The sequence below is a fragment of the Bombina bombina genome, chromosome 4 (genome assembly GCF_027579735.1).
Source record: "Bombina bombina isolate aBomBom1 chromosome 4, aBomBom1.pri, whole genome shotgun sequence".
NCBI lineage: Eukaryota > Metazoa > Chordata > Amphibia > Anura > Bombinatoridae > Bombina > Bombina bombina.
The window spans coordinates 957,794,731-957,817,461 of NC_069502.1; the positions used below are offsets into that span (position 1 = coordinate 957,794,731).

The window sequence follows — 22,731 nt, forward strand, 5'->3', positions numbered from 1 at the left end:
TATATACACACAAATATATATATATATATATATATATATTACAACATTTTTACCAGATGTGTTTGCTTAATCATCAGATAAACGTTAGATAATTGCAGGTCTGTAGCTAACAGGGCAGGAAGGCTGTAGCGGAGAGCAATATTAAAATACTCCCAATAACCGGACGAAACACAGTTTGGGAGTCAATAACTCACGACCCAGCCAGTTTTCAGGTTAAAACAGAATGACATTTATTAAAAGGCTATGCCTAGTATTTATGCAGGTCTGACCCCCCCCCCCCAGATGGGGGGGTTGAAAGAATATTGTACATTAGATAAAAGGGGAAGACGCCCTTTTATGAAACAATAGAATTACATTACTTAAATACTTTAAACACAAGACGCTCTTGGCTCTTCTTATCACTTAGGCGTTTTCTCTCTGAAGGTGATCAAACAATGGAATTCTCATCACTAACTAAATTATGGCTGGAGCCAGCAACTTGTATTTAGAAAATTAGCTTCTTAAAGCTAAACACAGTTAACTCCTTCAGTCCTGACAGAAGGGTCTGTCACATCTACATAGCACACAATACAGCATATAGACAACCTTTCTTACATTATAGTCCAGAAGTGGCTAGGTTTGCCACAATGCTCCCCCAGAACCAAGCCGGCATACACAGTCTGATCCCAACGGATCGGCTTGGGGATGTCCGGGGAAGCACTCACAGATCACTTTTCAAGTTCAGTTTGTCTGGACAACCCGTCGGCGTTACCGTTTTGTTTCCCTGGGCGGTAAAGGATGGTAAAGTCGAAGGGCTGCAGCGCCAAACTCCAGCGCAGCAGCCTGGCATTGTCCCTGGCCACACGGTTCAGCCACACCAACGGGTTGTGATCTGTGAGTAAGGAAAAAGGTTGTCCATACAGGTACGGCTGCAACTTTTTGAGGGCCCACACCACGGCCAGGCATTCTTTTTCGATGGCAGCGTAGCTTACTTCACGGGGCAACAACTTTCGGCTCAAGTAAGCTACGGGGTGTTCTCCGCCATCTGCTCCAACTTGGCTCAGCACTGCCCCCACTCCAAATATCGAAGCGTCTGTGTGAACAAGAAATCTTTTAGTTGGATCGGGTGCAGCAAGTACAGGCGCAATAGTTAGAGCCGTCTTTAGTTGTTGGAATGCCTGCTCACACTCTGGGGCCCAAGTAACTTATCGGGGAAGGTTCTTACGTGTCAAGTCAGTCAGGGGTTTGGCTAGGGCACTATAATTGGGCACAAACTTTCTGTAGTACCCCGCCGTACCTAGAAATGCCAGTACTTGGGTCTTGGTCCTAGGGGTGGGCCACTTAGCAACAGCTTCAATTTTGGCCGGTTCGGGTTTCTGGTGCCCGCTCCCCACCCGGTGGCCTAAATACTGCACCTCTGCCATCCCGATATGGCATTTACTAGGTTTCAGGGTCAGCCCTGCCTCCCCTATACGGTCAATAACCGCTCCTATATGCTGTAGGTGTTCTGCCCAGTTCTGGCTATATATGGCAATATCGTCCAGGTATGCGCAGGCATAGTCCTGGAACCCGTCCAGTAGCCGATCTACCATCCTTTGAAAGGTCGCCGGAGCGTTCTTCATCCCGAAAGGCATGACCCGAAATTGGTACAGGCCAAACGGGGTGACAAACGCCGACTTGGGGATGGCATCATCGGCTAGCGGGATTTGCCAGTATCCCTTGCATAAGTCTATGGTCGTAAGATACTGTCCCCTAGCCATTTTATCAAGCAACTCGTCTATCCGGGGCATCGGATAGGCATCAGACACCGTTTTGTCATTTAGCCTCCGGTAGTCAACACAGAAACATGTGGTGCCGTCTTTCTTGGGTACCAACACTACCGGCGATGCCCAGGGGCTGTCGGAAGGTTCAATAACCCCTAGTTGCAACATCTCGTCAATTTCTGCCTTCATGTGTGCCTTGACTGCTTCAGGGACACGATATGGGGTCTGACGCATAGGTAGCTGTCCCGGGGTTTCAACTCGGTGAGTGGCCAGCGGGGTGTACCCAGGTAAATGGGAGAAGATAGCCCCTTTAGCTACTATCAACTCCTGTACCTGGGCATGCTCCGAAGGGCTTAGCCGCTCCCCCAGCTGAACGCCCCTGGAGGGCTCTATTTGGTCCTCTGATTCTAATAGGTCAGGGAGAGGCAGATTCTCCTGATCCTCAGAGGCCGAGGCGCATATTGCCGCCACGTCCTCCATCCTCTCATGGTAGGGTTTGAGCATGTTCACATGAAGCATGCGTCGCTTCCCTACCCCTGAGCAGGGGCCAATCACATAGGTAGTGTCGCATCGCTGCTCTACTACCTGGTATGGGCCTTGCCAGACGGCCTGCAGTTTGTCGGTGCGTACAGGTTTTACAATTAAAACTTTCTGCCCCACTTGGAAGCTGCGATCCCTGGCTCCCCTATCGTACCAGCGGCGCTGGCGTTGTTGAGCCGCCTGGAGGTTGGTGCGTACAGCCTGGGTTAAGGCCTCCAGTCGGTCCCTGAACTCCAGCACGTAAGATACAATGGGTGTACCATCGGGGCTACTCTCTCCCTCCCAATGCTCCCTAATGAGGTTTAATGGCCCCCGCACCCTTCTCCCAAATAGCAATTCGAAGGGGGAAAAACTTGTCGACTCTTGGGGTACCTCCCTATATGCGAAAAGCAGATGGGGTAGGTAGCGCTCCCAGTCCTTATGAGTCTCGCCAAATGTACGGAGCATCTGTTTTAAAGTCCCATTAAATCTCTCACATAACCCATTGGACTGGGGATGGTAGGCTGAGTTAATTATGGGTCTAACACCACATACCCTCCAAAGTTGTTGGGTCACCTCTGCGGTAAACTGGGTGCCCCTATCTGATATTATCTCCTGGGGGAACCCTACCCGGGAAAATATTTTTATTAAGGCTTCAGCTACCGTCTCTGCATGGATGTTGGAGAGAGCAATGGCCTCGGGGTACCTAGTGGCATAGTCCACTACGGTTAAAATGTACCTCTTCCGGGAGGGACTGGGCTTGGGTAGAGGCCCTACGATATCTACTGCTACCCTGCTAAAGGGTTCCTCAATAATGGGTAACGGGCATAATTTAGCCTTAGGGTGGTCACCTCGTTTGCCTACTCGTTGGCACACGTCACAGGAGGTGCAATATTGCCGTACATCTTTAGAGATCCCAGGCCAGAAAAGGGCATGGGTCAATCTGTAGCGGGTGCATGTCATTCCCAGGTGGCCTGACAGGGGAATGTCATGAGCTATCCTGAGCAGTTCCTGCCTATACTTCTGGGGTACTACCAGTTGCTTAGTGGTCATGGTGACTGCTCTGCCTACCCCCCGTTCGGCTATGTGGTACAATAACCCTTTCTCCCAGACGTACTGTTCCCCTTCTAACCCAGCCTGATCGGTGTTCCCTTTATCCCGGTATACTTGCAGCGTGGGGTCAGCTTTCACCTCCGCCTCAAATTGGGTGGGGGTATCCCAAGTCATACGTGTCAAGGGGGTGTCATGGTCTCTTACCTGAGCCTCGTGGTGAGCTGGTGGGGCCGTAGTGCGTGCCTGCTGCCGGGTGGTTACTGGGTGGACCTCCTGATGTGGAGCCTGAGGTACAAAAGCAGAGGTCATCTGACCCAGGTCATTCCCCAGTACAACATCTGCTGGTAGGTTTTGCATTAAGCCCACTTCTACCATGCCCTCCCCGGCACCCCAATCCAAATGAATCTTAGCAGTGGGCAGTCGGTATACTGCTCCCCCTGCCACTCGTACTGCCACGGATCCGTCCGTGTGTGCTGTATCTGGCACCAAATGGGGGGCTATCAGGGTTAAAGTAGCTCCCGAATCCCGAAGTCCCTGGACCTCCTTCCCCTCCACGGTCACCCGCTGACGGTGATGTTGCCGGTTATCGGTGGCCCGGACCGACATCACCTCATGCAGAATTCCCAGGGGTTCCCCGGCTGGGGTGCTCAACCCCTCATGAGCAGCTGGCTCCGTTTGGTAATGGTGAGCAGCCGCCCTTGGGGCCAGGTTCTGTCTGACCTGGTTCCAAGCTTGTCTGCTCCGATTTTGGGTGCACTCACGTGCCGTGTGGCATTGTATATTCGCCCGTCCATTGTATCGTGAGGGGGGTGGTGGATTCCCTGGGGCTGGGCGAAACGGTGCCGCTGTGGGGTTGTTAGACTGTAGAGGACTGGGCTGTCCTGTGGGTCGAGTGTACATCTTAGGTAGTAGTCCATGGTGCCTCCTGGCGTCAAAATGCTGGTCTGCTAATCTGGCTGCTTCGGTTAAGGTGAGGGGTTTTCGATCTCTCACCCATTCTTGGGCTTCTGGGGACAAGCCGTTAAAGAATTGCTCCAACAGCATCAGTTGTCGCAATTCTTCCATGGTGGTAGCTTGGCTGGCCTGTATCCACCCCTGAGATGCTTGATCCAGCTTGTGGGCCCACTCTGCATGAGAATCTCTTTCTGGCTTGCGCAGGCCTCTAAACTTGCACCGGTATGCCTCTGGGGTAATGGCATATCTTTCCAAGATCGCGCTCTTCACTTTAGCGTAATCCTTGCTGTCCTCCCTGGGTACAGTGCAATACGCTTCCGCTGCCCTACCGGCTAGCTTGCCTGCTAGCACCGGCACCCATACGGACTGCTCCAAATCATGTAACTCGCACAGTCTCTCAAAATCCTGTAAATACCCATCGATCTCATCCTTCTCCTCACAAAACATTTTAAAGGCATGGTATAGGATTTTGGGTCCTACTGGGTTACTGAGTGCTTCCGAAATGGATTCTGCTCGGGAGGATGCATTCCGCGGACTGTGTGCCATCACGTACTCCTGCACATCTGCCATTACCACGGATAGCATGTCCCGTGGTACAGGTTGGGGTAAAAATTCCAGCCTGGTCCTCATTTCCCTCTGGTATAGGGTCTCCTCCATGGCTGCTGGAGGCGTAGCGCTGCGAGCTCTGTCTCCCTCCATCAGCTCGGCAATTAATATAGCCTTGGGTTTGCTGCTGGCTATCTTTCCCCTGGCTTCTAGCAGTTCCTTTAACGTTTGTCTCTTTAGCTTAGAATAATCCGTCTCCATTCACTTCGGTAGTCGGTTCTTTCACTGTATTCTGCTTGCCATTCCCTTTTCTTATTCGGCAGTTACAATTGCACGAATTGCGCTTTTCGGCTGTAAGGTCTGATCCCAACGCTTGCCACCAATTGTAGCGGAGAGCAATATTAAAATACTCCCAATAACCGGACGAAACACAGTTTGGGAGTCAATAACTCACGACCCAGCCAGTTTTCAGGTTAAAACAGAATGACATTTATTAAAAGGCTATGCCTAGTATTTATGCAAGTCTGACCCCCCCCCCCCAGATGGGGGGGTTGAAAGAATATTGTACATTAGATAAAAGGGGAAGACGCTCTTTTATGAAACAATAGAATTACATTACTTAAATACTTTAAACACAAGACACTCTTGGCTCTTCTTATCACTTAGGCGTTTTCTCTCTGAAGGTGATCAAACAATGGAATTCTCATCACTAACTAAATTATGGCTGGAGCCAGCAACTTGTATTTAGAAAATTAGCTTCTTAAAGCTAAACACAGTTAACTCCTTCAGTCCTGACAGAAGGGTCTGTCACATCTACATAGCACACAATACAGCATATAGACAACCTTTCTTACATTATAGTCCAGAAGTGGCTAGGTTTGCCACAAAGGCTCTCATAAGCTGTTTGATAGGGAGCAGTGGTTAGTTTTAGGGAGCAATTAAGCAGAGAGCTGTCACACATCAGAGGTAGGGGACATGAGATATGTCTTTATCTGCAGAAGGGACAATGCTGTCATGTAGCACTGTGGACAATACAGACCATACAGATCAGCACATACAACCCAGAGATAAAGACACTTCTGTCAGTCTATACAGGAAAGCAATTCTCTATGCCCCTTATCCCTGGCTTGCTCTGGGGTCTGTCTAAACCAAGGAAATTAAACCTAAGACTTTGGCTACAAGGTCTCCTTAGATGTGGGATAGCTGGGTTTAAAGGGATTTTTAACAAGGCAAAAGGGAAATCTGTAATGAAAATAAATACCAGCTTCATATGATGATCTCAATCATGTACAAGGAAGAAAATCCTGTGAGGGAAAGAGCTTTCTACTAGATCTGCCACATCTAGTCACACAACAAAGCAGTGCTCCTGCTCCAGCCAAGTCCCTTCTAATAAGTCACTAACAGTCAGCAAGTCAGAAGTAGCTCCCTGTTTGATCTCTAATCTATCACAAGTGACTGAACTGCACATGCAGATGTTGTTTGAAGCAAAGACTGATCCAGTTCCAGCCTAGATACAGAGGAAGCATCCAGTTTAATTGACTAATAGCTAGATTTTAAAGCACTGATTGGAAGGAGCACCAGTGGCATCCTGTTTTTACACATATTGAATTACAATTACAGCCAGGAGACAATAAAAATTGCAAATAGCATCATTGTTTCTATTCTTTTCCCATTGTACCCAGTTAGCCTTAGGAAGTCCAAATTAAACCCTTGCACACGGACATGCACCCTTATGCTCAACCCAGGTGCACTTCAACTTTTACAGACAGCGGTCCATGCACTCTCCTACTCTTCACACACACACAAACAACTAGATGCTTTCTTCCTGGTTAAATGTATAATTAGATAGCTAGATAGTGGGTACTTCAGCAACGCACTGACTTACCTCTTCTTCCTACTTCCTTCACGTTGACAGACAGTCAATTGCGCTACTGGCTGGCGGCTGCATTGATTCACAGCTTCACGCAGAGACAACACCTCTCCAGCCTTCTTTCCCGCGCACAGCAGAAAATGTTTCAGAGCGTTGCCATGGTAACCCACGGCAACGCTCTTATTTAAAACTGTTAGGGGTGGGCGCAGGGGCGCAGGCACGCAGCCATTGAAAAAAATGATGGGGAAAAAAAACTTTTTTTTTAAAAAAAAAAAGAGTGTTGGAAAAAAATGTTTGTGGAAAGAAAAAAAAGTTTGTTGTGTTGAAGCTGGGCCTGGGCCCCCCTGAGGGTTGTACCTGCCAGGCCCGGTCGCAAGTGCGACCTCTGCACCACTGTTAGTTACGCCCCTGTACTGAAATGATTACTCCGAAAGGAGAGATCCCTCATGCACTCTAGAAAGGCATCTCTCTTCTCTGGTCTTGAGGATAGGTTTGACAGGAGGAATCTGCCCCTGGGCGGATGAGACTTGAACCCTATCCTGTAACCCTGGGTTATAACATCCAGAACCCAAGGATCCTGTACATCTCTCATCCAAGCCTCTGCGAACAGAGAAAGTCTGCCCCTACATGATCCAGAGATGAACCAGTGGCCACCCCTTCATGCCGATTTTGTTTCGGTGGGCTTCTTGCTCTGCTTGGACTTGTTCCAAGATTGAGCTGGCTTCCAAGATCCCTTGGACTGCCGGTTGGAAAACAAACCCCGTGAGTTGGAACATCTTTCTCAACATGGACTCTAATTTTTTGTCCATGGGCTCTTTGAATGACAAACTATCCTCGAGGGAAATAGTAATCCACTTAGCGAGCATGGAGATAGCTCCATCAACCTTAGGAATGGCCCACCATAGCTCAAGCTGAGAGTCCGGAACAGGGAACAGATTTTTAAAAGAGGTAGAGGGAGAAAAGGACGAACCAAGTTTCTCCCACTCATTCTTAATAATAGTAGCCATCTTCACGGGAACTGGAAAGGTCTGAGCCACCACCCTGTCCTCATTAACCCAATCTAGTTTAGGGATCAAAGGTTCTTCCGGAAGTTTCGGTTCCGGGACCTCCAACGTAGCAAGCACTTCTTTCAGTAAGAAGCACAAATGCTCCATCTTAAATTTAAAATCAGGCTCCTCCATAGCCGGAGGTTTAGAAGACGCTGATTCCATCCCAGAGAGAGCACCCTCCGACGAGTCGGAGGCATCCACATCATCGGATAATCTCTCAAATACCTCCAACAGAGTAGATGACCCCTGGGACGGAAAGCTATGTCTTTCCCATTGCTTGCGCTTCGTAGGGCGTGGTAGGGCATGGAAGGCCGCAGAAACCACTTCTTGCAACTCGGCAGCAAAACCTGGCGGCCACAAGGCCCCTCCCGAGGGAGGATCAGTAGAGTCTTGGGGGTTAACGTGTAATCGGAGATGAATGTAGGGAATGCACCTCACGGGACGAAGAACCCTGAGAGGTGGACTGCTCAGTAGTACTAAATATCTTAGTCTTTTTACATATTGCAATTTTATCAAAGCATGTGGAACACAGTTGAGCAGGCGGATCAACCTAGAACCTCCTCACAATAAACACAGATATTACATTTAATTAAAGAGGGAGTATCCAACATAGAGTCCTCCATAGCTTGAACTTTAATAAGTACTAGATAAAATAAATGGCACCTTTTATACACCAATGGCCAGGGCACTCACCACCTCCTATACACAGGGAAACCATTATGTCTCCTGCATTTGCCGATCAGGAAAGAGGAAGTTGAAGAGGCCACACCCGGTCACATGGAGTGCCATGCAGGACCGCCCCTACATTACAGAGAATGCGCCAAAAGAGGCCACTTCACTCTTCACCTGACTGTTCACACATTGCTAGAGCCTCATCTCACACATGACGCAGCATCAACACAATAAGGATATTATGTATAAATCCCCCCCTGTTCATAATCCCCCCCTCTTCAGGGATATTAACCCTTGATTCTATACAGATAAAAGGAGACACACTGTGACCCTGTCTTCTTGCGTTATCATATGTGTATAAATTAAATTGATCTTACCAGATTCTATGCTGTGGAACAGGAACACGGTCCTTCAAGTGTGACAGGTTAGTAGCATCGCTCCTGACATGGACTTAAGTGAATAAAGCATGCAGCGAAACTCGTCAACGCTGATTGCTTAAGGAGCTGTTAATCATGAGTCGGGATGGTTTCGCAGAAAGACTCTCCCTGCATCTCCGGACTCTAACTTTCACCCATGCTGTCACTGAGAGGCTGACAGGCTGACAGTACTTAAAACTCCAGTCCAATTTTGAAGAGTACTACCCTCCATAAGAGACTACTCCAATCTTCCGACACTTCTCTGCCAACCTCCTGTGACGAAAGGAAAATGACTGGGGGATGAGGGGAGTGGGGGAGGTATTTAAGCCGTTAGCTGGGGTGTCTTTGCCTCCTCCTGGTAGGCAGGTTCTTATTTCCCACAAGTAATGAATGAAGCAGTGGACTCTCCTCCTATTAAGATGGAAATTAGTTTCTTATGTTTAGTTCCATAATGATATGTGTGTATATCAATATATGTGATTATTTACTGTTTTTTGATTGTATGTGGTTAATCTGTTCTAAAAAGTGCATACAAAGAACTATCTGTAGATTTTAAAACCTCAAAAATAAAAAAATACACTTTTTTTAGTTCAGTTTCTTCTTAGTCCTAAAAAACTGTTGTTTTGGAAACTACTTTTCCAGCATTGTAAGTCCCTGCTGGTGGTAGAGGGCAGTCACTTGATTTAACTGTGTTACAATTTGTTTATTTTACACAGATATTCCCAGACCTAAATATAAATTTTTTTTGTTTGTAAATATCATGTGCTAATTTTTACTTTTCTGTTGATGTTCATTTTGAGTATGAAATGAGTCATTTTCACACTACAACAACATCAGCAGCATATGCCAACAGAGTATAATGTTTGCTGCATTGAAACTTTGAACACAAAATCTTCTTTACATTGGCTTATAAATTGTTTGGCATAGTGGGGGGGGGGGGGGGGTATTTTGCCCATCACCATACTCAATAGTTTGTGATAAAAGTGTCAATCAAAATAGTAGTTGTGCATCAAAATCAAATTGATACTATCCAAGTTGATTTTGTTTTGTTCATCATTAGAGACGTCAGTAATCCGATCTGTACTTGTTATAGACTCAGACAATGGATTTAAAAATGTATTTAAATAATTGTGATAGAAATCATAGAAATGTATCTTTTTTTTATCTCTATAGACATCTGTATTGAGATAAGGTCTTTAGGGATGAAGAACATAATTTTCTAAGTTTCTTTTTCCGACTCTGCCATGTTGCCGCTCTATTTTAAATGAATATTAAACAGTGCTCCTTTAGTAAAAACAAATATGTTAAATCAAAGTAAACATAAAAAGAAAGATTGTGTAAAAAACAGCAAAAAACTTACTTGTTTTCTTGCACAATGAGCACTTAGAAATTCTTAGTGTAGCCACTGCTTGCATCTAGATAAGACCATTACGACTGGGATTCAATTCCTGGCCACTAGGAGGAGACAAAGATTCCCAAAAAGAGTATAGGTAGCCCTCAGTTTACGCCGGGGTTAGGTTCCAGAAGGAATGGTTGTAAATCGAAACCGTTGTAAATTGAAACCCAGTTTATAATGTAAGTCAATGGGAAGTGAGGGAGTTAGGTTCCAGGCCCCTCTCAAAATTGTCATAAGTAAAACCCAATACATTATTTTTAAAGCTTTGAAATCAGGGCCGGATTTACATCTCAGATGCCTGTAGGCACAAAAACCTGAAGCGCCCCCCCCCCCCAAAAAAAGTGAAAAAAATGAGGAATTTTTTTTTATTATTATTATTTAGGACCGCTAAAAAAAATTAGTGTAAAACATTAAAGCCCAGTTTTTCTTGAATTCATATACAGGATTTACTGTTACTAATATCTAAGGGTTGTTTTTTTTAAATGAATCAACCACTTGGAAGTATTTAGACAAAAAACTTCTAAATATATTGTCCTTCTACAACAGTTTTGTTATCTTTGTTTTTTGTTTTAAATCCTTTAATAGATTTTAGGTTTATATCACCTCTCTTTCATCTCCTCTAAACTATAAATATATAAGGGGTATGAAACACTTTGTAATAAAAAATAAAAAAGTTAAATTATAATTTAGGGGCAATTGAAAAACAGTTGCAGCAAGTAACATGCTCATTTATTCAAAACATTGTCATGTTATCACACATTATTATTATTATTATCAGCTATATTTATAGCAGCATTGCACTTGGTTAGTATGTTAATTTATGAAGCAAAAAGAGTCTTGTAATTACAAGGTATTTGACCATTTTAAGGTCATGGGGTCACCATTCACCAGTTTAACAGCCCTTCTTTGAAGATAATATGGATGTATTTGAGTTACCTGTAGATCTGGCAGGATGCTTGTATGGATGTATGTATCTTGGTCAGTTTATATATGTTTCTATGAATTGAGCAACCATCCATGTATTATATGAAACAGACAGGACCCTGCAGCAGATGTGCAGAAAAGGTGCCCAGTTGCCTACAATCACTTCAGAAGGGGCCACAACAGGGGCATATATCTAAATGTGCCTACATACCTTAACTTTATGCAGTTACAGTGACATTACTACCTAATGCATAAATCAGGCAATATTCCATGCTTTGTGTGTGCCAAACCATTAATACAAGCCAAGACATATAATAAATATCATGTATAGGTCTGTGTATCAGATTTCCATAACATGCAATATTTTTATTTTTTTAATTGCTAATCTGTAATTCACTTTGTCTCTAGCTAGCATGTTTCCTGGTCACTAACTGTCACACCCATAGCTTGCAGTGAGATTTTAAATGCACATTTATTTTAAAAAAACTGAGGGTATTGCATTATCAAACAGCTCTTATTTTTTTCTTTGACATACCCTTATTTATATTTAGATGTTTGCTATATTCCAGTAACCTAATCATGCAATTTGATGCTATAACGTTACGTTAGCAATCTATAATTTCAAATACATTTATGCACTGTCTGTGTTGCCGTTACTCAATGCAGCAGGAAACACAAGATTAGCTCGGTGCAAGTAAAAGACTCCTTTATCTAACAGGCTGGGTCAAGGGGTCAAGTGACTGGGAGATCCCACAGAGAGAAAGTGTTCCTTTTCTCAGGGATTAAAACTAGAATCTCTAGAGAATGAACCTTTAACCTGCAGTGACGAGACACGCGGCACCCGTCCCTGGGGGGAAACATCAGCTGAATGAGGAGCCGCGCAAAGCTACAGGAAGGAATTTAGAGAGAGGAGGGGGCGCGGGTGCGGGACTGTCAGGGAGAGGAACATCGTCTTGTGTGCCCCAGGCCAGGCAGAGGAAGAACTCAAACAATGTCTTAGCATCTCAATTGAATTTACTTACAATGATTCTGGCTGTTACTTCTATTTAATTCTCCCTACCCCAGGAAGGTGACAGACAGTCCTCCTCCTCCTCTTCTCTCCTCCTTCCCGCGCTGTCAGCTCCGCATCAGGGTCAGTGAGTGTGATGTCACTGACGTGGCGCCTCATTGGCTGGTGCACGGAGCCGCAGTTTTTCAATTTAGATTTTTTTTTTGCAGATAATATAATAGTCACTCTCTCATCTGGCAGGCGCCCCTCACTGCAGTGCGCCTGTAGGCACATGCCTACTGTGCCTAATGGGAAATCCGGCCCTGTTTGAAATGAAGACTTTAAATGCTAAACAGCATTATAAACAGTATCAAATAATCACACAACACAGAATATATAATTAAACTAAGTTAAATGAACAAAAACATTTGCTAAACTGCATTATAAACCTTATGAAATAATCACACAACACAGACTTTACTTGCATTTTTCTGCAAACAGTTCCTTTTATGCATTCCAATCTGGACTGATTTATAGACATGAAGATCTTGTTCCTATAAAAACTGCTCGATAGCTCATGTCTAGCTAGCTACACTGATTAATTTCAGCCTGCTTGTGTGTATCTTTGCTGCAACACAAGCGGACAGCTCCACCTACTGGCTATTTTAATCATTGCACTGCTTTCTCAATGCTTTTCAATAGCAGTCACATGACTAAAAAAAAAGGTTGTTATTCTGAAACGGTGCAAATTGAACCGGCTTAAACCGAGGGCCACCTGTACTTAATTTCTCCCACCTCTCTGATATGCCAGTATGACATATAGCCAAGCAAGGAGAAGTATAAAGGTAGGAAAGGACAAAGCAGGGGAAATCAGGTGAAAACTAGAACTGCCACCAGAAAAAAAAAGTAAAAGTAGAAAATAAATGGGTGGGTCTCATTGACTCTCACCATTGCAAATGAAATTTATCAGGTAAGCATACATTTTGTTTTCTTTAATAAGGTGGTGAGAGTCTACAAGCCATTACTCCTGGGAACTAATCATTTGAACAGGGCAAAAACATTTTTGAAAGGCAGGTACCTAATTTCCAGAAACTGCTGCCTGGAGGACTTTCCTACCAAAAACTGCTTCAAAAGCAGCAAAACCCCCCATAAAAGTGGTAGAATTTAGTAAAGATATGTGAGGATGACCCTGTTGCTGCATTGCAAATTTGTTCAATAGAATCTCATTTGATGGAAACTTTCTCACCTCCAAGTAAGCCTTGTGAATAAAAAGTTTTAGCTAAGCAACTAAAGCAACAGCTGCGGTCTTCTGGCCTTTGCGTGGCCCTGATAAATGAATAAACAAACTAGAGAATTATCTACAATCCTTTGTAGCCTTTAAGTAGTATTTTAATTCTCTCGCTACATCTAAATTATGTAGAAGCCTTTTTTTTATTTTATGAAATAGCACAAAGAGAAGGAACTACAATCTCCAAAATTGATGTTATCTGAATTAAATATTTTTGGTAACAAAACCAAATTTAGTTCTTAAAACCACATTGAAAAAACAAGCTAAGGAGGCTCACAAGAAAAAGCAGAAAAAATTCAGAAACTGGCAGAAAATATTCCAAAAAGAAACAAGACCTTCCAAGACAGAAGCTGAATGTCCAAAGTATGCATAGACTCAAAAGGAAAGAAATGCAAACCCCTTAGAACCAAATAAAGATTCCAATTTGGTTTAATCACAGGTTATATCCTGACAAAAGCATAAATAAAGCTTTGAATATCGGGAAGTTTAGCAAATTACTTGTAGTATAAAACTGAAAGAGACAAAATCTGATCCTTTAAAGATCTAGCAGACAAACCGTCATCTAAACCATTTTATAGAAATTGAAGAATTTTTGGAATTCTAAAAGAATGCCATTTGAAGACATGTTTTTCACACCAGGCAAGAATTTTTTTTCCAAACCTATCAATACATTTTCCTCCACACCGCCAATTGGCCGCTAGCAGTGGGTGTCAATCAGCCTGATCGTCTAGGATCGGGCGGATTGATGTCCGCAGCCTCAGAGGCAGTGGACCAGTTAAGGAGGTCTTATGACCGCTGCTACATAACTGCTGTTTGGGCATCAGGGGCCATTTCGGCCCTTGATAAATCGGCCCCTTAGGCTTAAGGTGATCTATACATAAAAATGCAAAACTGAGATGGAGTAATTCAGTTAGAAATTTGCATAAAATTGGGTATATAAGTAGACAGTGGCTTTACCTTTTAAATGGATTAATGACACAAACCTGGGGACAGTTCCAGTATGCTCCAGTAATAGAAAAAATACAGACAATATACAAAGACAAATAACCACTATATTTGTTGTGATATATAAACATAATGTGGGAAGACAGAGGTAATATAATAATCAGGGTCCTGAGAAGAAGGACAAAGAAAATATCAATAGATAAATATGAGCAATTTCACTTTAAAATCCTCTTAATGAATTTCAAAATACAAAATAAAAACATCAAATAAAATATATATGCATAAAAAATATGGGCTCTCTGAAAAAGGAATTTAATACCTTCCAGATAAAACATTAAAGTGGTACTTTAATAGTTTTGTAATACTAGCCATTAGCAAAGTTTATAAATGTTATGGCTGGCATTAGCACGGTGGGAAAACTTTAACCGCCGAACTGCCATATAAACTATCCACTCCACTTTAAAATATATTCATTAGTGTGCACCTCACTAGATCGGCAAGAGAAATAAAAAGGTGCCAAAGAGCTGGTGCACACAATAGATATTAAAGGAGCATGCACAATAATGCAAGGAATAAATAAATAAAAACTAGAAATAAATTGAGCCATAAAAACTATTTTAAATGTTTCTAATGTAATTATGTGCTAAGCAGAATAAAAACAGGACAGTGCCAAATAAAATAAAGCTTAAAATAAAATGTCTCCCATATACTGCTTGACTGTATGCCTAAATAAGTCTATAGAGGCCAATTTATTAAGCTCAGAATGGAGCTTGAATGCTCGTGTTTCTGGCTCGCTGCTGGCGGCCCATTGGCCACCAGTCTGCAGGGGGTGGCGTTGCTCTCCGCATTCAGCGATGTCTGTCGGAACTGATGCACACTGTCGTGACATTTGATAATTCGGCCTCATAGTGTAAAGTGGTAATGTTTATATTTGACTGTCCCCTAACTATGATGTACTAACAACTTGTACCTACTAATAGCCTGTGGACTATGTGAGTGCAAAACATGTTAGTTACTTACATAAAATGCACCTAACTCTACCAAGCTTACACACAACTGCAAAAATAAACTGCTTCCATTATAAAAACCCATCCAGTGCTGTGGCAGAGCCGTGACTAACTCTTCACTGGGAGTGATTCTGTCACTGCCCCATACTTCAATCTCCCCTGTGTTTCTCAGCACCAGCTCTCTGCGGGGAAGAATGGGCCTCAGATTAGTCTGTGAACCCCTCTCAACAAAGAATCAGGAGCACTTAAATTCTTCACCTTCCTCCTTAGAGGCAAAGATAAGACTTTCATACCAGAGAGGTGGGAGGGATTAAGTACTCCTGTTTTTTTTTTTTTAATCTTTGCCTCCTCCTAGTGGCCAGAAGTTGAATCCCAGGAGTAAAGTTAAAATCTATTTATAATAATGAATATTACAATTACAATAATGAAACTGACAGTTTCTATGTCTTTAATCTTTGAATGAAAACACTCTATTCCCTGTCCCTCATTCACAAGGTCACTACATCCGTTATATTTGTTTCCGTCCGTCTGACTGTACAGTAAATACCAAGCTTTTAACAGATTCACCTCAAATATGTGAAATAACGACATGAGTAAAACCATATTATTAAATATAATCTTTATTTCAAGCCAAACACTTAAAATTACAATGTGAGATTCTAATGAGATCTTACATTTAGATATTGCTATACAAAACAACCATAAAGGGACAGTAAAGTCAAAATTAAACTTTCTGAATCAGATAGAGAATTTAAATTTTAAACAACTTTACAATTTATTTCTATTATCTAATGTGTTTTGTTAACTTGGTATCATTTGTTGAAATTTATACCTAGGTAGGTTCAGGAGCAGACATGAACTACTGGGACCTTGCTGCTAATTGGTGGCTGCACATATATGCCTCTTGTCATTGGCTCACCCAATCAGTTCCGCTAGCTCACAGTAGTGCATTGTTTCTTATTGAACAAAGATACAATGAGAATGAAGGACATGTGATATTAGAAGTAAATTGGAAAATTATTTAAAATTGTATGTTCTGCCTTAATCATGAAGGAAAATGTTTGGTTGTATGTCCATTTAAAGGGACAGTAAACACCAGAATTTTTGTTGTTTAAAAAGGTAGATAATCCCTTTATTACCCATTCCTCAATTTTGCATAACCAACACAGTTATAATAATACACTTTTTACCTCTGTGATTACCTTGTATCTATGTCTCTGCAAACTGCCCCCTTATTTCAGTTCTATTGACAGACTTGCATTTTTAGCCAATCAGTGCTGGCTCCTAGGAGCTTCACGCGCCAGAGCTCAATGTTATCTATATGAAACACATGAACTAACGCCCTCTAGTGGTGAAAAACTATCAAAATGCTTTCAAATTAGAGGCTTCAAGGTCTAAGAAATTAGCACATGAACCTCCTAGATTTAGCTTTCAACTAAGAATACCAAGAGAACAAAGCAAAATTGGTAATAAAAGTAAATTGGAAAGTTGTTTAAAATTACATGCCCTATTTAAATCATGAAATATGTTTTTTTACTTTACTGTCCCTTTAATGTACCATTGAATAAAATATACACTCCCATTCATTATAGCTCCATCCAATAAGATTTTAAGTATTTTTAAAATGAAAAAGTTATCCATGTACTACAGATTTACTATACTTTGGTCTATATGTCTTGTTTTTTATTCATGTTTATTCAATTGTAGGAACTACCCAGAATACTGCATAGCCAGACAATTTGGGGTTGATTGTACCTAATTATCTAAATATTAATTTTATCTCATTCTTTTTCAACAAAATGTCAGCATTAAGCTTTTTTGCAGATAAATCAATTTGATAAGCTTTTCTAAAGGATTCTGGTCTACCCCTTGGTTTTATATGCAAATGCAGGTAGAACAATCTAAAAAGTTACAAAGAGTCACAAACTGAATTTTAACAAATTGTAGCATGCAATTTTTTTCTCTCAATATAATGGTCCTTTAAAGGGATAGTAAAATCTAAATTAAACTTTCATGGTTCAGATAGGGCATGTCATTTTAAACAACTTTCTAATTTACTTTTATCATCAATTTTGCTTTGTTCTCTTGGTATTCTTAGTTGAAGCTAAATCTAGGTAGTCTCATATGCTAATTTCTAAGCCTTTGAAGGCCGCCTCTCATCTAAATACATTTGACAGTTTTTCAAGCTAGAGGGTATTAGTTCATGTGTTTCATATAAATAACATTGTGCTCACACACTTGGGAATTATTTAAGAGTCAGCACTCTAATTGCCTGAAATGCAAGTCTGTCAAAAGATCTGAGATAAGGAGGCAGTCTGCAGAAGCTTATATACAAGGTAATTCCAGTGGTAAAAAGTATCTATAACAGTGTTGGTAATGCAAAACTGGGGGATGGTAAATAAGGGGATTATCTATCTTTTTAAACAATAACATTTTTGGTGTTTACTATCCCTTTAAGATTTATAGTTTTGCTGGCTACCAGGATTTATCAAGCACTAACATGAAGACTTATTAAATAAGTAATAATACCATTAATAGACCAACTTGCCTTTAGTTTGCAACCGCAATATCATTTGAAATGTATTTTATGCACTTCATGCACATTTTATTGAACTTAGCTAAATTTAGAAGAATAATGCCCTGAAAGCGTTAATATAACACAGTATCCAATGAATTGTACTTTGATTTGCATTTTCTCTGTTATTTCTACAATATAAATATAAAGCACCTACTAAAAATATCATGATAACATTGTAACTAAAAGATAATTTGCTACATTTATTTGTCAAGAAATAGATTATCAGCAAGGTAAAGAAACAGAAAAAGTAGATTACTATTTTTTTATTTCACTGATAAACCCACCAAGTGAAATAAAAAAAACTTCACAGTGAGTATGTGGATATGCCTGGGTACAGAGGCAGGGGTTTGTGACAGGATGGGGTTAAAGGGCTATGAAACCCAAAATATTTTCATGATTCAGATAGAGAATACAGTTTTAAACAACTGGGAGCTAGCTGAACACATTGGGTGAGCCAATAAGAAGAGGCTTATATGTGTAGCTAGCTACCAATCAGCAGCTAGCTCCCAGTATTACATTGCTGGTCATAAGCCTACCTAGGTATGTTTTTAGCAAAGGATACCAAGAGAAATATAAAAGCTAATTTGATAGAAGTTAATTAGAAAGTTGTTTAAAATGACATGTTCTGTCTGAATCATGAGCGTTTAATTTTGACTTTTCCTTTAATGCTGTGGCTGTAGGCAGCAGGTGGTATGTTAAAGGGATAAGGCTAGTACATATATAACATGGCTACCAGTGCTACCATAATATGGTGGCTCATTTTCACTCCATAAATCAACCTTAAAGGGACAATGTAGTCAACTCTTGCTTGTTTCATATAAAAAAGGGGCATTTCAAAATCTATTTGATTTTTGTAAAACTTGGGCTGATTAAACCCACCAGTAAGGTTGCCACCTCGGTCATGTTTTCTTGGACACTTATGAGTTATACATGCTGCAGGGTGTGCAGAGAGGAACATTAATAGTGCTGGTCAGTGTTATTATTTGTGTGCTGTCCAGGGTTTTAATTCATGTTCCTACCTGCACACCCTGCAGCATGTATAATTCATAAGTGTCCAGGAAAACATGGCTGAGGTGGTAACCCTACCCACCAGTAAAGCAAAGGTGTGTCCCTCTCTTCCAATAAAGCTGAAGCCTTATCAGCCAGTGAGGAAAGTGTTAAACCAGCCATGCATTATTAGCTTTAATTTTAAAGTGTTTACACATTTTCAGGGTAAAACAAGATAGCATGTATAAGTGCTGGCTGAGCATCATGGGAAATGTAGTTCCAAAACCTCTGGAGGGCCAAGTTTGAGCATGTCTGATTTAAAGGGACATGGTACTCAAAAAAAATCTTTGTTTCATCTCAAAAATGTTTATTCCTGGGTTGAATAAATGAACATTCTTTGTGGGATTTCTCTCTGTAGTTTCACTTTAAATTTAAACACATTTTACTTTAATAAAAAAAAATATAGATAGAAAAATGTTGAGTACAATGTCCCTTTAAGTGAACGCAGCCTGTTTGCATTCTCAGTAAAAATTTAGGATTGTGACCTTGCCCAGTGTGTTTGGGGTTTTCTTTAAAACAACATGTAGGAATGGGTTACTTGTGGAATGAAGTTTATTAAAGGGATATAAAACAGTCTGTTTCATTGTTGTAATAAAAAAAACCACTAAGCAATTGGTTATAGTTAATAGTATGTTTTTTTTTCCTTCCTGTCACAGTCCTCAAGTGAACTGGGGTCTCTACAGGAAGGCATATGCATTATAGCTTAGTGTCCTAAATCTTCTAGAGCAACTTGAGCTGGCTTTCTGTTCAGTGAATACTAGAGAAACAGAAAGTCAGTTTCTTGGCCATTATCAGAAGAGGCAGAATGCAACTTAAAGGGACAGTCTACACCAGAAAGATACTTACATATTTGGAATCCTTGCCCACTGTTTTATGCGTACAGCGTTATCCAAAGAAAAAGTAATTTTTGGCATGCAGTGGAAAAAAAACCTCTCTCTTACCTTTGAAAAGAATGATGTCACTGAAAATAGGAGTCCAGCGGCCATTTTAAAACATCTAACGATAAAAAAAATTATGGTTTCTTTGGATAATGCTGTGTGGATCAAACAGTGGGCAAGGATTCCAAATATGTAAGTATCTTTCTAGTGTAGACTGTCCCTTTAAGTTCCCAGCATGTAAGCTTTCTTGTGTAACTATAGGCAGTGGCAGTGCTCATTTTGCAAGAAAACAATTGCTGTTTTTTTCACAATCTGTTTCTTTTTAGGTTTAACATATATTTATTTTTACTAAAAGAGCACTGTTTCATATCCCTTTAAGATTTAATAAGAATATACTGAGACAATAAATTAAACACAAAACTACTTCTAGTTTAGAGAGTTAATGCAGCAAGAAGAGGTAGTGTATTTTTCAAGTGAAAATGCAGATCAAATAATGTTTAGTATAACTTAGAAAAAAATACCTGTATTAAAGGACCATAGAAGTCAGTAGTATGCTGTGTGACTGTACTAATCAGCGCCTGTCAAACTATAGCCGCCCCTTTTTAAAAAAAATAATATATTACAAAGTGTGTTGCAACACTATTCAAGGTCTGTACAGCCTCAGCATACTATTGTATTTTCTGTTATTTTAAAGGGACATAAAACTCATAACTGAAAAGCACGTGCAATACTTTGTATTTCAAACTTTGCTAAAAAATACTTTGTATTTCAATGTGTGTTTCTGTAGTATGCAGTTGCTACACATGCCCAACATACTATTGTTGTTTACATCCCTTATTAAATGAAATAAGACTCAGACATGAAGTTTTGGAAAAGAAGCAAATATATTAACAACAATAAATGCTTCTAATAAAAATTATGAAATTTCAGTGATGGCTTTTACTGTGCACGGAGCATATGTACATATGCCCCATGCACCCCCATTCAAACACCGCACCTGATCACCTAGAATGTAAATTGAGTCGTCACCAGTACAAGATATGCTCTCACTGAAACACAACTATTTACTAGAAACATTTTTATTAATACTAATTGCAAAAATGCTGTATTCAGGTGCATATAAATTTTGAGTTTTATGTCCGTTTAAGTTACAAAGGCACACTGGATGGCGATTAAAAATAAAGACTGCTGCCCTTACTTCAGTACTATTTACATTTCAGTGGTTTGAATAAAAATTTCTATTGATATATTTATCTCTCTATACAAATATATATATATGTAACACTCATCTATATTGTCTGCTAAATATTCTATGTTATTTACAATGGTTTATACATTTCTCAGCAAGGTAAAAAAAAAAAAAACATACATTTTGTCAGGTAGGTTTTTTTTAAGAAACATAAAAAAGTTCATTTCATATTGTGGGGAGGGGGTTAATAAATGCATTATCGCTACACTATAATTTCTGAATCCTCTGAAGGGTCATCAGCGAAAAGAAGCTCATCAGTCAATGTGCGGTCACCTACACATCTGCTACTCTCGCACCAAGGTGCTCTGCTGAATGGATAACTATCCTGTAACAGCGGAATAGCAGCCTGTTCCAAAGCGCCAGCCTGCTCATCTGATGCTCCTCCAAAAATGTACCTCTCCTCATGGGCGTGGCTATCATGAATTTCCACTGTCACAGTAGTGGTATCAGACTTTGGAGAGCAAGACTGTACGACGTAGTCAGGATTCAGATTTAGGTCCATGTCATTTAATTCTGGATCTTGCGTTAGTAGCTCACTCTCCTCAGGCAAACTTGTATTAATGTAAATCACATCTTTGTCTTTTGCTTCTGGCAAACTCTTCAAAAGTTTCTCCAGTTTATTCTTCAGTTCTGTAAATGTAGGGCGGTCAACTGGGTCTGCTCTCCAGCATAAATACATCAGTTCATAGCTGAAAGCAGAAATTGCATTGTAAGCTTCTTATCCAAATAATTCAAAATGTTTTTTTAACCCCTTCCCGCCATTAGGACATTCCATGCCGTCCTAACTGTGCTGGGCTTTAACTGTGCTGGGCTTTAGGAAGGCATGGAACATCCTAGCCATTTAGCTATCCTGAAGCTATAGCGGCTTGCTAAATGATATTGTGGGCTAGAGGGCATGCCTAGCGTCATAGGCACTCCCCCCGACCCAATCCCATCATTGATTTAAATTTGTACTTATCTATTTACATCAGAGATTTGTTCCGATGTAGACAAATAAGTCAGGGCGGGAAAGGGTTAATACTTTTTTGGGATGTGTATATAAAACAATTAAAAATTGAGCAAATAAATGGCAAAAAATAATGTTAATGCCAATGTTTAGATTTTTACTCAAAGATGAAAAATTACTTTCAGAACTTGTTTAATGTTAATAGAAATCTAAAACACAAAGGGCCAGTTTTATCGCTTATATTACAAGTTGGAAGTAAACGTGATCGCTTGAGCGCTGTTGAAGTTAACGAGCGTCGGGATAGCTATGGTTAACTGTTTTGTAATAAAAAATATGTTTTTAAAAATTGTACAAAAAAGTTATAAGGGCTGAATGATACGAGGTCTCAGGTGTTAAAAATAAAAGCTGCAAAGGGCTTTAACATTGGGATACATACATCTACATGTCTTAAGATGTATGTGTGTGTGTATATGTATTTACAGACATATATATACACATATAAACACATAATACATATGTACACATATATGGACATATATAGAAATACATTGGAGTCCTTTGCAGTTAAGTAGATGAAAATGTGAAAAAGCATATTTATGCAATATTCATTTTTAATAAAGTGTTATACTGTGTATTTACTTTAAATACCTCACATTCCAATGTT

The 22,731-nt window shown here is 40.7% G+C and overlaps 1 protein-coding gene across 1 annotated transcript in view; it reads right to left on the minus strand.

Moving 5' to 3' along the window:
* Positions 1 to 15,971: 15,971 nt before the first annotated feature.
* The window catches only part of MERTK (MER proto-oncogene, tyrosine kinase), a 355,152-nt gene continuing 348,392 nt past the window's right edge, over positions 15,972 to 22,731 (minus strand). Inside the window, exon 19 of the mRNA XM_053711970.1 lies at positions 15,972 to 21,810. Within this exon, the coding sequence (XP_053567945.1) occupies positions 21,324 to 21,810 (487 nt within the window). The 3' untranslated portion in view covers positions 15,972 to 21,323. The remainder of the gene's footprint in view (positions 21,811 to 22,731) is intronic.